General features: G+C 37.3%; 1 protein-coding gene across 5 annotated transcripts in view; it reads right to left on the bottom strand.

Moving 5' to 3' along the window:
* The window catches only part of LOC139975817 (uncharacterized), a 109,187-nt gene extending 93,543 nt beyond the window's left edge, over positions 1-15,644 (bottom strand). For 3 of the 5 annotated variants that reach the window (XM_071984013.1, XM_071984014.1, XM_071984016.1), the window contains exons 1-9: positions 11,597-11,663; positions 10,157-10,285; positions 9,010-9,393; positions 7,730-7,966; positions 6,917-7,174; positions 6,200-6,436; positions 5,143-5,406; positions 3,403-3,657; positions 654-911 (exon numbers count right to left, since the gene is read on the bottom strand). In XM_071984013.1, the coding sequence (XP_071840114.1) occupies positions 654-911; positions 3,403-3,657; positions 5,143-5,406; positions 6,200-6,436; positions 6,917-7,174; positions 7,730-7,966; positions 9,010-9,393; positions 10,157-10,285; positions 11,597-11,648 (2,074 nt within the window). In that variant the 5' untranslated portion in view covers positions 11,649-11,663. Of the gene's footprint in view, positions 1-653; positions 912-3,402; positions 3,658-5,142; positions 5,407-6,199; positions 6,437-6,916; positions 7,175-7,729; positions 7,967-9,009; positions 9,394-10,156; positions 10,286-11,466; positions 11,473-11,596; positions 11,664-15,337 lie in introns of those variants that run through there. The other 2 variants (XM_071984015.1, XM_071984017.1) reach the window with 2 other exon arrangements.
* Positions 15,645-16,825: the final 1,181 nt, after the last annotated feature.

Raw genomic sequence — 16,825 nt, 5'->3', positions numbered from 1 at the left:
GCGGCTGATCAAACTAAATACCTTTTCTTCTAGCGCATATTTTGATTTTCAATTTCAAGTAATTATTAAATGTATTGACCACAAATTTTAATAAGTTAAAATTTCTAACAGGTTCATACGTACATTCCTAGAGGTCATGACCTGAAACCAATAAAAAAAGAAGCAAAATTGGACAAATAAATGTCTCCATGACAAAAACAAAATGCTTTTAATGCTCTGATAGTATTGCAACTTTTGGTTGACTTCCAAAAACATTTACTGACAATACTAAGGAACGTAAAGATGATATATATATATATAAAAATATAAATATATATATATATATATATATATATATACTTATATATATATTTATATATATCACATATAATGGTGGCCAATATTCACAAAGAGTGCTCTATGCCAAGGCAGAGCTAGAATATCACATAATATACTTAACTAAAATACCATCATACTGCTACTCGGAGTTTCACGGGTACGGCTCGCGATGCCTGATGATCGGTACGCAGTATGATGGTATTTTAGTTAAGTATATATATATATATATATATATATATATATATATATATATATATATATATATATATATATATGTATATATATATATATATACCAGCAGCAGTTACTTAAATAATTAGTGTACTGTTTTTTACCTGTTGCTTCAGACACAATAACAGTGAAGATGCAGATCCCTGTGCTGCCCGCAGTATCAGTGAAACTGTACGTCACAGTTGTCTCCCCAGGAGGAAATTGATCGCCGGGTTGAAAGTTGCTAAAAACCTGCACATCTCCTATGGCATTCGCCGAGACCGTTGGAGGTGTCCAGACGGCTGAGACGGTGGCCGAGCCCAATGCGATGGTTTCCTGAACTGTGTTCGGGCAGCCTTCGATTATCAGTTGATCACCGACGGCTTAAAACAAAATAAGGATTAATTTTAATATCATCCTGTAAAGTCATTGAAGAACTGCATTTCTTTGGTTGTTCATATTAGGGTAGATACAAGAGAACTGCTTGGAATATGAGTAAATATGGCCACAATTTTAAATTGTTATTGTACTCTATACAGCGAGGTTTAATAAACAACAACTATTAACACATGTCAGTGCCATTCTGTTATAACAGCTTTTGGTAGGCACTGATGAACCATGTTAAACTGCTTTAAAATTCATCCATAATTTGAAGTATTTGTCACATTACATGCAAAAACAGCAATAAAATGGCTTTAAATCTATACTCATAGATTGTCTGATCTTTGCATTTAAAACTTGGGAAAACCTTTGTCAATCTGACTTTAGAGTCCAGATTTGATTAAAAGTGCTGAACTGTTGGTACGCTTCCTCTGTTTGACTTTAGTCTGATTCAAAACATAAAATATTGTTTCATGATACTTATCATATTAACAACAAAGAATTATAATGCCCATATATCCAGAGAAATGGACGTTCAAGACGCAAAAGGTCGTCTCATAAGGTGAGTTTTAAGCTTCTGTTTTAAGGAGGAGACACTCTTAGCCGTCTTGATTTCAAGTGGTAACATATTCCACAATCGCGGGGCAGCAACTGAAAAAGATCTATTCCCACAAGAATGGTCGGATTTAGATTCCCTGAGAAGTAACCCTATCACTTGAACAAAGATTACGGGTCGGAATGTATTCTTGAAGCATATCAGAGATGTATAAAGGCTCCACATTGTGTAGAGACTTGTAGACAATCAGCATTAACTTGAACACAATTCTGTAAGTAACAGGAAGCCAGTGCATTTCTTTCATGATTGGTGTAGTATGACAAGACCTTTTCGACAAAATTATTTATTCATATTTAATTGTTAGCTTCTGTTTCATCAGACATCAATTGTTTCGAATTTCTCGAAAGTCTCAATATTTTAAAGTAATTTAATGAGGTTAATGGCGTTAATGCTTTAGTATTAATAATTAAATATATAATCAGTAGCTATTTTTAGGATGCTTAAGCGACCACAAACGTAGGAGAAGCCCACAATGGACTTATGGATTACAACTTACACATCAGGTGGCTTCCAATTCAACATTTGAACTCAAATTTGGAATATTTTCAATTCAGAAAGTCATTTCAGATAGGAAAACCGTAGATTGCTCTTGGATGAAAAACCCAACTAACTATAACCCGGCCGGGTATCAAACCCGGAACCTCCCATTTGCTATGCCTTACTATTGCTACAAATGCTACCCCCTTTATCCACTTGGGCACAGCACCTGTTTAATTTTATGCTATGCTAGCCACATGCTAGTAAGTTAGTAACTATATATTCATTATATGCCTTACATAAAATATTCATAATATGGTATTTATTTTATATTAGTTACATGTCATTAATAAACATGTGCCCTTTCTTACATATTCATTATATATTCATTACATGCTTGTTCTCTGTATTTAAATTATGACAACACTTGTCAAGCTACTTGAATAATCTCATATCAAATGTAAAACTGTAGTTACAGTCTGCTTTGATCATGCAAAATATCATACATGAATATTCATAATTTTTTCTAGTTTACAAATTACTTACGCTTACTTTCAGACAACTTTGTCGTTAGTCACACTTCAAAGCACTACATAGAGAAAAGTACAAATATCCTGTGTCTGTAATAGACAAAGCTTCAATACTATATTCTCACTGTAACCTCTGTGCAATTGAAGCATGACGTGTGTAAATACCACACTTACAATATGCGTTGCCTTCACAATGGTTTGGAATTTTTCCCTACTGTTAGTGCACAAAGCATAGTGTGACTGGAATTGACCCCTTCAGGACTACGTGAGCAATGATGCAATTAAAATGGCGTGCAAAGCAAAAAAGCTAACCAATTGCTGAAAGACTGTCATAATTTCTTACTTAGTACTAATGGTACAGAGTGTACAATACTGTGTACTCTTTTTTTAATTTTTTTTATATAGAACATGTTTTCTCCCACTACATCCACTTTACAGTATACAAACTGTTCCATTGATTACCATGGTCAGCCTAAGCCTGTAATCCTTGCATTAGGACTAATGTTATGTCCAGCCCTGGGCAATCCTATACTTAATTCCTGTTGGGCATGTTAAGAATAGACGTTCCCACAATGGTGTGGCTAGAAATCTCAGTACGGTGACACTCCTGAGTCGCTCCGAGAGCTGGTCTTTAATTTCTCTTTTCATCTGTTGTCAATGTTCTATGTAAGCATGACTTTTCACCGTACGAAATTGTCAACCATACTGTGTTCCTACAAATTCCATTACCTTTTTCCTTTATAATTGACCCTTTATCTTACATTAATCGAGATAGCTAAACCAGAATGATGATTTGCTTTTGCAATGCTCTTTCAAGATGCCACATACATATGAAATAAATGTAAATTAGAGGCTCCATAAAATACGTACATTGTACTGTGACCAGAAAGGAACAGACTGCTGTGTTGCCAAAATTATCCATAAAGTTGTAGGTGATTCTAGTCGTTGTACCGACTTCAAAATAATTTCCCGGCTCTGTTGCACTTTGCCCCGTTAGGATGTTATTAAACTGGTCAACTGCTGATGGTACCGTCCAAGCCACAGTCACAAAGTTGAACCCTTGTGGGGCAATCTCGACGATGTCGTTACTACATCCCACAACTCTCAAATCATCTACTCCACCAGCTTAGAAATAAAGATTAAAAGAAAAAATAAATGACATTGCAAGGAACATCAACTTTTGAAGAAAGGAAATGTGTTATGTTATTTCAAAGTTTTGAATAAAATGTTGATATTGTCATAGACCCAACAAGTATACAATTTTGATTGCATTAAGGTCAAATTTTGTTTCTTTTTTCTTTTTCTTTGTCTTTTCTTCTTCTTCTTTTTTCTTGGGGGGGAGGGGGGAGGTTACAAGAAATTCACAAGTAGATTGTAATCAATGAACAGAATTACGACTTAAGCACATAATTTATGATGACATAATATGTGTCTCAGTGCAAGTCAAGTATACTGTAACTATTTTTAATATTCTGAAAATGTGACCAAAAATATTCTGTTATAGTCCTACAGTATAACCACAGAGCAACACAGGATTGAAATTGCTTTTGTTACCTTCTGTCAAATACCAAACTTAACTTGACTATGACAATAGTCCTCCATTATTAATAAAGACTAGATCACTTCCCTGATAGTCACTTGTCTTCACTACAGTACAAACACTATAATTCTTCTTTAACCAAGTTTGTAATTATTTTATGTTATATCTTGCAACAACCACTTTGAAATGTGTCCCAATTGATAAAAGTACACAATGAAATCAACTTTGATGTTTGATCTTATAATTAAAATAATAATAATAATAACTAGTCTTATATAGCACAGAATCCAACAAAGGTTTTGTATGTGACATTGGAACCTGACGACTCATTGTTCAAAACTGTTCGGAATATCAGAAGGTTTTCATTTATTTTGTTTTCCTTTCTTTTTACATCAGTACCATTCATAGAAATCATCCTGTCCACCCCCCCTCCAACCCCCCAAAAAACAACAACAATTTAGTAAACAAGATTTCCAATTCTCGAATACGGTGAGCTTTAATTTCATCACTTGCAGCCACCGCTTCATCTACTTTCAATTAGAAGTGTAATCGGCTAGACTGAGATGCATATGCTGTGATGCTGGCTGACTTGTGTCAATAGCTGAAAAGGATTTCATACTCTTCAGCTACTTCATTCAAAGGAAAGAATAATACTTGGTGTGTCTGTGAATGTTTTCATATTCAATATTCCTCTGTATGCTTTATACTTCCTATACAACCATAGATATTTAGATTAGCAGGCACATCTCTGTTGTGTCCTTAGTTGGGCCTAACTATAACACAACTCAACACTCGATGAGGAGAACACATCTGCTTTGCTTAGCGTCTACTCCTATCCTAAACTATATATCTCAACCTGCTCATGTGAATGCAGTAACATAATGTATTATTCAAATTATTCAAATTTAAAACTTATAAAATTAAATATGCATATTCATTCATAATTACATTACCATAAGCCTAACCAGGGTGAGAAGACTATCAACACAAGTTGCAGGGGGGGGGGGGGGAGGGAAAGGATGCGATGTGATGTGATGCATTGTGGGTACATTGTCAGTCAAAAAACTTACCAACTACCATTATCCTGAAGGAGCATATTTCTGATTGGCCACTGCTACTCAAGAAAGTGTATCTGACGACGGTTTCCGTTCCGACTCTGAAGAATGAGTTGGGCTGAACAGAACTTGTGGGGACCACATTCTGACCAGTAATCAGGTCCACACCGGTAGGTGGTGTCCAAGTTACAAACATGAAAGCCTCACCATTCACAGCTGTCTCTGTGATGTCGCCAGGGCAACCCGACACTGCTATATCTGTTGGCTGGTTTGCACCGCCTATTTAAAATGAGATGAAAATGGCTTTTTGCTTTCTATCTGCTGATATTAAAAGATGGGTATCAGTAGCCGCTTCCAAAGTTAGTATACTAATCGTGACCTTCCAAATTATTATTACAAATTTAAATTTAGACAGCAAACTCGTGAGAGAATTTGTAAACTGCATCTTAATGAAGGACTTTGAAACAAGTTACTTGAGAAATAATTTTAAAAATCAATCAATTAAAGCAAGAATCAGGGTAGGACTGTAAAAAATTTTGTTTCCAGCAAATCTTGTCAGAAATTATGTAAACTTGATAAGCTTCAATCTATCTCACACCTATATTGTCACAAACTTTCTTTGTAATCTCTTTTACAAATTTCAGGAGCAGATAAGGGTTGTTCTTAATATTTTCAATGCATGTTGAAGTAGTTTGGTCAAGTCATAATACTGGCATCGGATTGGGTTGGCTCGTTACTAAAGTACAGCTGGATGAAAGTTAACAGAAATCCTGCTAGTTTTGACTGGTACTCTAACAGATTTGTATAAACCTTAATATGGGTATATTTTCAATGTATAAATTGAAAGAACAACAGAAAAGTTACCAGCCAATTACAAATAAACTTGAAAAAAAGCAACAACATTTTTTTCACATTTCCATTCATGATCCTCTGGAATGGCTACTTGAAAGATTTCTTCAGTTTGAACAAGACTAGTTGAGGTCATAATGTAAATGTTTGATGTATGAAATTCAATTACAATGGCTGGATTCATAAAATCACTTAATATATCTAAAAGACTTCACACACTTACTAACAGTGACGGTGAACTCGCAAGTCGCTGCATTGCCACTGCTGTCGATGGCTCTGTAAGTAACTGTGGTAACACCCAAATCGAAGAAATCCCCCGAGTCAAACATACTCGTCACAGTTACTTGTGCAGAGTTGTCGGTGGCGGTCGGTGGCTGCCATGTGACAGTCATGCCTTCCGTCGATGCAGTTGTTACACTGATGGCGGAGGGGCATCGCGTGAAGGATGGTGCAGTGACATCTATAGGATAAGAGCAACAACTATCTCGAAAATTTTTGTAAAGTAACATACAACCAAATATAAAAAGAAACCCAACCCAACCTTATGATCAACGTATCGGCCAATTCGGACAAGACTGAAGGACGAGGCCTCACATATCATCTCCAGGTCCAATTTTGGTAACAAATTGTTTCAATCATTGTTTTATTTTTATTTTTTCAATATTATTTGAATATTAAATGGACTTGCGCTTTAGCCAACATTTTCTTTGGTACGCTCTTATTTTCTTTTGTATATTTTTATTTTTTAGTTTGTTTAATCAATGCTACTTTTTCAATGTATATTGCATGGATTCATTTAATTAAATAACCATGCATGGTTACAATATTAGTCAAAATCAATCAGTCATGTTAATCATGAATCGAAATGGGTTTGAAAACTTTTCGGGGTGCCTTTGACGACTAAGTTGAATGGTTGCTATGAAACTGTTGTGCCACCAACCTGAAACAGTGACCATGAAATTGCAAGTTGCAGTGTTCCCGGCTGAGTCAGTGAAGGTATACGTCACCGAATGGTCACCGATGGCAAAAAACTCAGGGGGAGTATGGGACTGAGAAATAGTCAACATCCCTGCAGAGTCATCAGTGACATCAGGTGCCCTCCAGTCCACCAGAGCACCACTAAAGGCATCATCAGCAACTGTGTTGATGGGCGTCGGGCAGTTGCTCACTACAGGAGGTGCATCAGCATTGGGATCACCTGTGATAAAACAAAAGAAGAAAGATTTGAGAGTTTTGTGATCTTACCCAAAAGAAAAGGCATTTCTCACGGTAACTACTGGTTTAAGAAAAACAAGCAATTTTCTACTTGAATCAATTAGTGACAGGACATTTTTTTCCATCTATGAGGCTGGTTTATCTTCAGCTTTCGCATCTCTTATGAACATTGGAGTAATCAAGAGCTACTGATCTGAACTCAAGAGTGCAAGAAAGTTTATGTCATAACTTTTCAAATTTAATAAATTTGTTGGTAACACTCATTTCATTGCACAAAAATTAGAAAAGAGATTTCACTAATGAACTGTGCCACCCCAACTCAACCCAAACCCCTATTCCCCCCCCCCCCCACCCACACATCATCTCTATCTCTCAATCCATGCTGGTTGAAAATCTTCATCCACTTTTACATAAGCTACCAATTTTTGTGAAGTGTAAACATTTGGTTACAAAATGGCACAGATTATTCAACTCATTTTCTGATTAAGTGCAAAGATGAAGTATTATAACTTCAAAAAGTTCACCATTTTCCACTTACGAATCACTATAAGAAAGCTGCAGGTAGATTCGCCTCCTGCAGTTGTGAATGTGTACATCACTGTGGTTTCTGAGGGGACATCAAATAGATCACCGGGTGATCTGTTGGAAGACGCCACAGCTGTTGAGTCTGACGATGTTGGTGGGATCCATGTGACTGTCACTTGATTAAGATTAGCAGGACCAGTAATTGCCAGATCTGCCGGACAGTTCAATATTTCTGGACCCTGAGTGGTGACTAAAAGACAAGAGAAATAATTATAATAAATAATCAGCAGTTTTTTTAAGACCCTTAAGCATCCAAAAATGTGGGAGAAGCCCACAAGGATTACAACTTAAATATCGGGTGGCTTCCAATTCAACAGTTTAACTCAAATTTGGAATCTTTTCAACTTAGAAAGTCATTTCAGATGGGAAAACGTGGAATGCTCTTGGATGAAAAACCCACCTTACTATGATTGCTAAGCCTCATTGCTTCAACACCGGTAAGAAAGCAGGAAGGTATTCAGGAAGGTATTACAGGAAATGTTATTGTGATCTACTCTTGAGGTAAATGAACAATTAGTTTTCACCTGCTTGGAAGACTTTATAGATTTCTTACACTTAAATATAAAGGTGAAAGTTGAAGGTATTTATAGTATATTTTATCAAGGTCACCTTTTTCTCACACGACTTGACAACACACACAGGATATATTCCTGCTTAGAATGATGCAGCCAGAACTCAAACCAGTTTATCTTCAGATCGCAAGCACATATCGACTACAACACTCCACAATGCTCTAGCTGTAGTATGTTGCACTCTTAACTTGAGTGATTCTGGTGGTTGATTCTGGTGGTTGATTCTGGTGGTTGATTCTGGTGGGAAGCCCACATGTTGGATCATCCCTATCTAACTAAAAGTACAGTAGTTCAACTCCATCTTGAAACATGAGGTGAGTTTTATCAATCAAAGCTTGCCATTAAAGCTAACAGTTGCCATTTTGATTTGTACATGACCTTGTAGTATCTTATAGTAGCTGGATGGCAAAAAACGATTGCAATGCATTGACAGTGTGTCAAAAAGCTGAAAGTCAGGACAGTTCATATTAACAACAACAGTCAGCTCTGTCCACATACTTAGTGGGGTGGGAAAGTGACTACTGAGAAAATATTTTAATATTTGGTTAAATAAAACTTGGTAATACAAATGAAGAGTAAACTTGTATCCTTTCTGTGGTTTAGTTATTCAACTTTAGGTTTTACCCTTGTTCAGAACGGTTATTTTGGTCTGAGAACTTACCCATTCTAACCGTCCAAACGATTCCAAACCCTTCAGCCAACTCAGTGTTAGTCGTATCGGATACAAAATACATCCAGAATGCATCCCCCAGCAGGGTGAAGGGAACGAAAGTGCCATCCCCAGTGCCAAACCGGTAAAATTCTCCCGAGATGCTAGGACGCAGCAAATCGGTTCCGGTGAAGTCCAAGCCTCTACCGACGTAAAGGAAGTCTCCGGGTCCGATATCGTAAGGAAATCCAAGTTGGAAGGTAATCTCTTCTCCTCCCGGAACAAAAATGAGGTAGACCGCTCTGTAATTGGTCGGGTAGGCACTTGGAAAATTTGGAGTAGAGAATGAAGCACTTGTACATTGCCTTCCATAGCAAGTGAATAACTCCGTATAAGCTGGACAAAGCAAAAACAAAAGACAAGGGTGAGAAATATGGTCCAAAAATATCAACAATAAGTAAGCCAAACTTAATTAAATATAGACACTTGAGCCATTAAAGAATGATATATTATAACATATTGCTTTTGAGTATAACATTAAAAATTTAAAAAATTTAAAAAAAGGCAAGTTGATGATGGAAGATTTCAAACAAATCAGTGGATATTGAATAATTAAGCAAATGACTGACCCATAATGTCAGGAATTCCATCACAACAGTAATAATTTGAATTATGAAAGTTAGAAACCTATAATACATTAATTTTCCCTCACAGAGAATGATTAGTTTGAGTCAAACTTGACTTTTCCTCGCAAGGCCAAATAAGGCATGTTTAGCATCTTGAAGCAAGCCGGTCATGAGAATTGCAGATTTATTACAATGACTGATGAAACTCTGAGATAGCTGTTTAGAATTCCTTTTGGTGAACTGAATGTAGTCAGCATAGACGACCAACAGGTTTTTGATCTTGGATAGAAGTAAAAAGACCTATTTCAGTACAGTTCTTCCATTAATAATTTGTTTTTCTTTCTTAAATATATAGCCTCCCTGGGTTGTATATATCTGTCTTTCACGTTCAGCAGCCTGATCTAGAAAAGAATGGACAAATATAAATGATAGCTTTCAATGATAAATTATAATTACAAAATTATTATCATCTGTTAGTACATGTATACTCAAAATGGATACCTCTGTTTGGTATATATATTCTAGATACTCACGGATAAGGGTATTGAGGCAATCAAATCCTATGCCCCCAGGGGGTGCACACTCGCACGCATAAGGCGCTGCTCCTAAAGCAGTTCTTTCAAAACACCTTTCTCCAGATGGACATGGGTCAAATTCACAAACTGCCATGGGAGGGGAAAAAATTGAAACATTAAGATAAAAAATGTTAACATAGTTATTAGGTTTCCAGTGGTAAGCTATACTGAGAAAGGGATAGGATTGTAGGTCAAGAAAGAGTGGTATGTATGTTTAGTACACAAACAAAATTTGCTACTTGGCATAATTCTAAGTTAACAAATGTGGAAACTGACCAAATTTAGTGTAATTATGAATCAATTTGATTGTCACAATAGCAGAGAGAATCACGAGGATCATGCATACACTGAGGTAATATTTGTCTTTTAATGAAATAACAGAGCAAACTGTTGTAACAAATATGAGTCATTTTCACACAAATAACTGAAAGACTATATATAACAACTTCTGAGATTTACCAAAGGTATATAAGGCAGAGCCTATAAATAATATTCATGTATAAGTAACTTCTGCCTTGATACTATCTCCATTGCTGAGTTAAAAAGGTAAAATTCATTCATGATTTTATAAGAACAGCAGCAAAATTTGTTATTCAACACATGGACAGCCAACAAGGCTGGCTTTGCTTTATCTTCAATGTTTATCAATGATGCACTTAGGGTCCCTCTAGAATTGCAATCACTGTTTTTGTGTACAAAAGTCATCCTACTGTAACACCATGCGGCCAACATAAAATAACATCCAGTCGTAGAGTTGGATTGTATTCCCACTGGGGCTAGTTGAGTCTTTGATATCTACTTTGAAGAGGAAAGCTATACATCTTGACCACAGTTCCTACCAAAGTATGACACACAGTACATACTGCGCAGGCCTAGCAAGCGTTGGGAGAACATGTCAGTGTGAATTAGATGTAGGCTAAGTCAATAGGCAGGCCTACGCTGAAGTAGGACCTAGGCCTTAACTAGTTTAGTTAGAACTTCGATGCATTCCTCGCCTTACTAAGTTACTGTGTTAATGTACCATCTTTTCTCTCCAGCCTATTATCAAAATACGAACGGTCTTTAACTTATAGGTACCGCAAAGTTGTAGTTTTAATGTTTCTTATGACATGTTTTAGACTTCCTGCCAGCCCGGTGTGCTACTGTTGTTAGTGTTATGTGACAGTGGTCCATAAAGTAAATTAGCCTAGGCCTAGCACACAGATGGTCGTTCCTACTTTCCTATTTTGGCAGCCAAGTTATCACATTTTCAAAGTAAACGTATTTACATAGTGCACGAAAACAGCAGCACTACGATGCGTTCGTTCTGTCTCATGCATGAAGTCAAAGACATGGTAAACTGTCTTAAAAGGAAACAAATGCCATTGAAGTGGTTTTAACTTCTTATTTCTCACTCACGGGTCCCAGTTGCATGCATTCGAACTACTTTCCCATTCTGAGCAGACGACATGTGATAATTGAAAGCAGCTGTTGTGTGACAAGTACGCATGTCTGACCAAACGCCATTCATTAGAAATATGCACTGCAACCTTTTCCAGGTACGTAGAATATGGGTGCCCTGGAAAAACAGGTAGCGATAGTGAGTCTGTCCAAATATATGTAACATCACCGGGGGGGGGGGGGCCGGGGGGCACTTTTCCAAAATAGCAAATGTGACCTACCGGCAAATAAAATGTGCCCTTTGATGAAGAACTGTCTTTTGGATATCTTAAGCCTTTGTTTATTTTAATATTTTATTTTAATAATTTATTTTTAGTCTGTTCATTCTATTTCTAAAATGGCATCTTTTGTAACACGGTTAACAATAAACATTATCAATAAATAGCATTGATAGCATACTAACACATCATATATGTTTAAGTGAAATGGCCGGTGTGTATCGGTTTAAGCATAACGAGTGGTGGTTGTGGAATGAGAAAGTGCCCCACTGATGTTGCCCCCCCCCCACACTTTTTGGAAGCTTCCTATCCACTGAGCATCACCACTCACGCTGGTCATTTGTTCTTGTTGTGTGCGGTTTATGAGAAGCATACTTTATTTTATAAGGCTTTCTTTTTCAATTGGAAAGTTGAACATAAGAATGACACGTATAGGCCTGCTTCGGATTTCTTTTCGTTGTTACATTGTATCTTTCGGTTTATACAGATGGTGTTCTTCAATAGTCTTATAAAATTGACTAGAAGCTCTGAAAATGATTTCATATTATAGGCCCCATATAGTGAAATTTTTCTCAACAACAACACACACACTCTCTCCATTTCTCTCTCAATCTACACCAGGTGTTCTCAATAGGCCGTTCGATCCAATGTTGCCCGAAAACTTATTTTAATACTGTCCACGAACAAAAATCGATCCCGGGCCGGTCCGCAATATTTCAATAATTAGACACTCGGACTCATTGCTCCAACCAACATTTTTCACTGGCCAAGTATTAGACAATCAATGGAGACCCCCCCCCCCCATCCCACCCAATCGTCACTAGGCCTGGTCTACTACTGTTGTGTTGCGGAGGGGTGCCAGGGGTGAGGGATGGAGGTGTTATGTAGGCCGTATTTTTAAATAATGAACCATGATTTGCCAGATCAGATTTGTATATATGTAAACCAATGCATTTTATCGTGAAATAATGATCGGAATCAAAAGTAGAACAGGTTAATTACCAAGTGGGAGTGGTCGCTTGGACGAAGTACATCAAAATCAGTCACCTGTTCATATACCATATAGCTTAGAATATAACCGATATAATTCTGTTTACTATGAAATATCCATGTTACTATATATTATAATTACCACGTGGCATGTATATCCAATGGATCGATGTAGTGATGTATACTGACCATAGAAATTTATCAATTTCTATGATACTGACACATCAGGTAAACGGTCTATACTATATATACGTACAGTACCGTACTTGATGGTGTGGAAGATTGATTTTTGACACATATAAGACACTGTTATCAATAGTGGGGCGGTATTACAAATGATATGACCTAAATACAACAAATTTGAAAAGAAGTAAACACCCAAGTTATTTGTATCGATGACTATATGTGGTATATATTCTCGCAGTCAGCCATATTTCTATTTAAAAGTTATGGGGTGGGTACGCAAGTATCCGAAAATTAATACCGAAGTTGTTATGATGAAAATAGTATATTTGTATAGCTAATTATTATTGTCGATATCATTTTAGAATGGGGGGGCGGGGCCCGGGGGGGCGGGTCGTGCAGTTTTAAACAGGGGAGAGTGGCTTTGTTGTCGTTGATGCCTTACTCCCACCTAATGGTCTCTGGAAACCGCCGAGTCAGAAAATTGTACACTTTTAGACGTGGAACTGTGCATTCGGACGAATATTTATGCATGATAAGTTAGGTCTATAACTATAGATGTAAGATCATGTGCTAATAACCACTTTAATGTTTTGTCGGTGTATAAAGGGGGTGGGGTATACATCCACACCACACCGTGGATCCTTCTTCCTTTGGACAGACATTTGTCGGACCATAGAGCGCTCACTGTATCAACCTGGAGTAAGTTTCTACCTTCAAGCTGTATATAGTCAGCGTTTAACATTCATTCAATGTTTTTATGAAAGCAACGCATTTGATTGACAACTGTGACGCAGCGGTATATGTATATATATAGGCCTATATGCTTATACTATGACGCCCTTGCACTCTCGTGAAAATTCGCACCTTCCATAAAATATGTGAGACACTTCATGAATCATAGTTTGTATATTAACAATACTTCACACTCATTTCATTTTTTTCATTTCTCGGTAAAGATATACCGCATAGGCAGTAATAATCATGTACCCTACCGACTACATGACAGGCACATGTGGGGAATAAAGGTTTAATTCAGTATGTTCGGATATGTTTTGCATTCGGCTGTTACCACGGATGGACACACCCCCTCCCCATTTTTACAACACTTATATAAAGTATCTACTGGGACTAAAATGCGTTCAGAGCTATACTTATATACACCTAAGCTGTAGTCTAAATATGCATTAGAAATGCAATATTTGACGTCTATTCTGGGGTATGCAAATGCCAACTATCGGAAGGTTAGAGGTACACAGTACCAGGTTTCGTCATGTGACACAGATACATGGTGACCCTAAGGTCAATTTTATGTCCCCAATGTCTAGTGGACTCCGTGAACACTTACAGGTATAAAACATTCCAACTATTTTGTGCTCTTTGCTCTTTGCTCATTTGTAGGACACATTGTAAGTTGGTGACTGCGGCCACATTCTGTGGTCATTAAGCGACAGCCGACAGTGTGGGGAAGGGATGGGGGAGCTGAAAACCCCAAATTCTGGAAAGATTGAATGGCGTTATTAAAACGTAACAGAGCTTCATTCGCCCCTGTTAAGGGGAGGGTCTAGGACTCACTGCTGTGTCGTAGTTTTGTCAGAATACGGTATAGTCTTAGTGACGTGTGTTGTTGAAACTAACAGAGATAACACCGTTCTGTGGAAAAGATGCTTATGGTTGACAATATAGCTTAATATGCTTATAGCTTAATTAGCCTACATAGCTTAATTAATGTACACAGTGATATCGATTGTACGTCGAAGGCTACTCCATAGATAGGCTGGGCTAACCAACTTGATCACATCTCAAGATGACATCAAAGAAATACTAAATTACCTGGTATTTTGCTGCTTTTTGTTCATTATTTTGTTAAGTTTCTTAACTAAATATTGTGTTTGCAATTGAGTTTTGTAAGATGCAATATCACACGGCCTACATGATACTGCATGCCTATTTGTTGTCTTTAATAATAGTAATACTGCCAGCCTGGTATATTTCTATTTTGTTTTATTAAAACATATCAGCAAACTTATGATTAATCTTATATGAGCAAACTTAAGATTCAGTCCTCTGTATTCAATGTCCACTATATGCCTATAGTCTGACACATTGAGTAAATGACAGCTCCTGACTATATAGTTAACTTTTAACAGTCTCGAGTCCAACAGGACAAGAGTTTTCTTCTTGCCTCTTTGAGTTGAGTGGTTCGTTAGCAGAATAAGAGATACAGATTGTGATAAGAAGTTTGCCGCTTCTTTAAAGTGTTTCAACTTTTTTTTCAAGAGACAATCGTTAAAGATATTCCACTTACCTTGTGCAAATGTAACGCAGCAACATGAGAATAATACCACAATCCAGAAGAATAAATTGTATAATTCCTTCATTTTTGCCCCTTCTCTTTTGATGGAATTAATCCTTTCAAGGTACGTAGCCTATAGTTTTAAACAACAACCGAACATAAAACCAGAACATTTATGACAGTTTCATTATGTAAACGAAGATTCACTCCCAACTCAGCAGGTTTTGTCTTAAACTTGTACCCTATTTAGTATCTCCTGAGGTTATGTACTTGTTCTTAGACTGTCAAGATTCATTCAGGCGTTTTTGAGATCCTGCCAAATAAAACCGGTAGATTCTTAACCTCACACCTTCAACAATGCTTGAAAGAGCTAGTTTTGTTGTGACCTCCAATACGATGCGGAATGGAGATAACCACTGTCTAAAGAGGTAACGTTTAATTTGACGCCACTATACAAACTAACTTCACACATTTCGTTTCATTTTTTAAACTATTTTTCTCATACTGCGTATAGTACATATGTTATGATGAACCTCTGACAAAATCGATTTGGAAAAATTAGCTGGTCATAATATTACGCATTGGTTACAGGTGAACGAATAAACAGCTAGTTAAAAACCCTTTGTGGGATGAGAATAGCCACAAAAACTTGCTGAATTTAAAGTGACACGTGATTATACAGTTATATATAACAAAGGAATTATCTATCTATAATAAATTGGAAATTTAAAGGTTAATTTTCCGATGTCGTCACCATGCAGGGCCCGAGATTGGGGGGGGGGCGAGTGTAATGATGTTAAGACTTTATGAGCAAGGGCGGCGGAACCGGGGGGGCACAGGGGCCACGTGCCCCCCCCCCCCCCACTTTTCCTCAGGTTAAAAATGTGCCCTTTTTCTACATAAATTTTGAGGTGTCTCAAGTTAGCAATTAGAGGCCAGGGAACCAGAATGAACACTCGGGAAGGGCCGTTTCCGGCCATCTGAGGGGTTTGTAAAACCAAAACTTTTCTTGTACGCTCCGCGCCAACCGGTGGTGGCGCTCCGCTCAGATAGTCGTGCATACAACTTTGCAAATCCTGGCTTCGCCCTGACTTTTAATGAATTTCTGTGGGTCAAACTCAAAGCTATTTCGAATGGAAAAAAATTGTTAAGATATTAACAAGAAATAAACTCTAATTCGGATGATTCCTACATTAGCAACTAGCATGATTTCACCTCATTTTGTCTCAAAAGAAAACTTGTTCCTTGTTTCCCAATTTGCACATTGGATATCGCAGTGCTATATGCATATTTTCCTTGAGGGGGGGGGCGTTGATGGAGTGATGTGTATACGCAAATAAGATAATACAATAAGAGTTATAAAGGGTACTAAATATAAGGCTGCATCAGTCCAATCGAATTTCTGCAAAGTGCCCTTTGATGTCGGTGCCCCCCCCAGATTAAAGTGCTTCCGCCGCCCTTGTTTATGAGAGAGGACGAGTCAGGGGTATACCGTCCCGG

Source organism: Apostichopus japonicus, chromosome 11 (genome assembly GCF_037975245.1).
Source record: "Apostichopus japonicus isolate 1M-3 chromosome 11, ASM3797524v1, whole genome shotgun sequence".
NCBI classification, from domain to species: domain Eukaryota; kingdom Metazoa; phylum Echinodermata; class Holothuroidea; order Aspidochirotida; family Stichopodidae; genus Apostichopus; species Apostichopus japonicus.
This window is presented reverse-complemented; position numbering and strand designations above follow the sequence as displayed.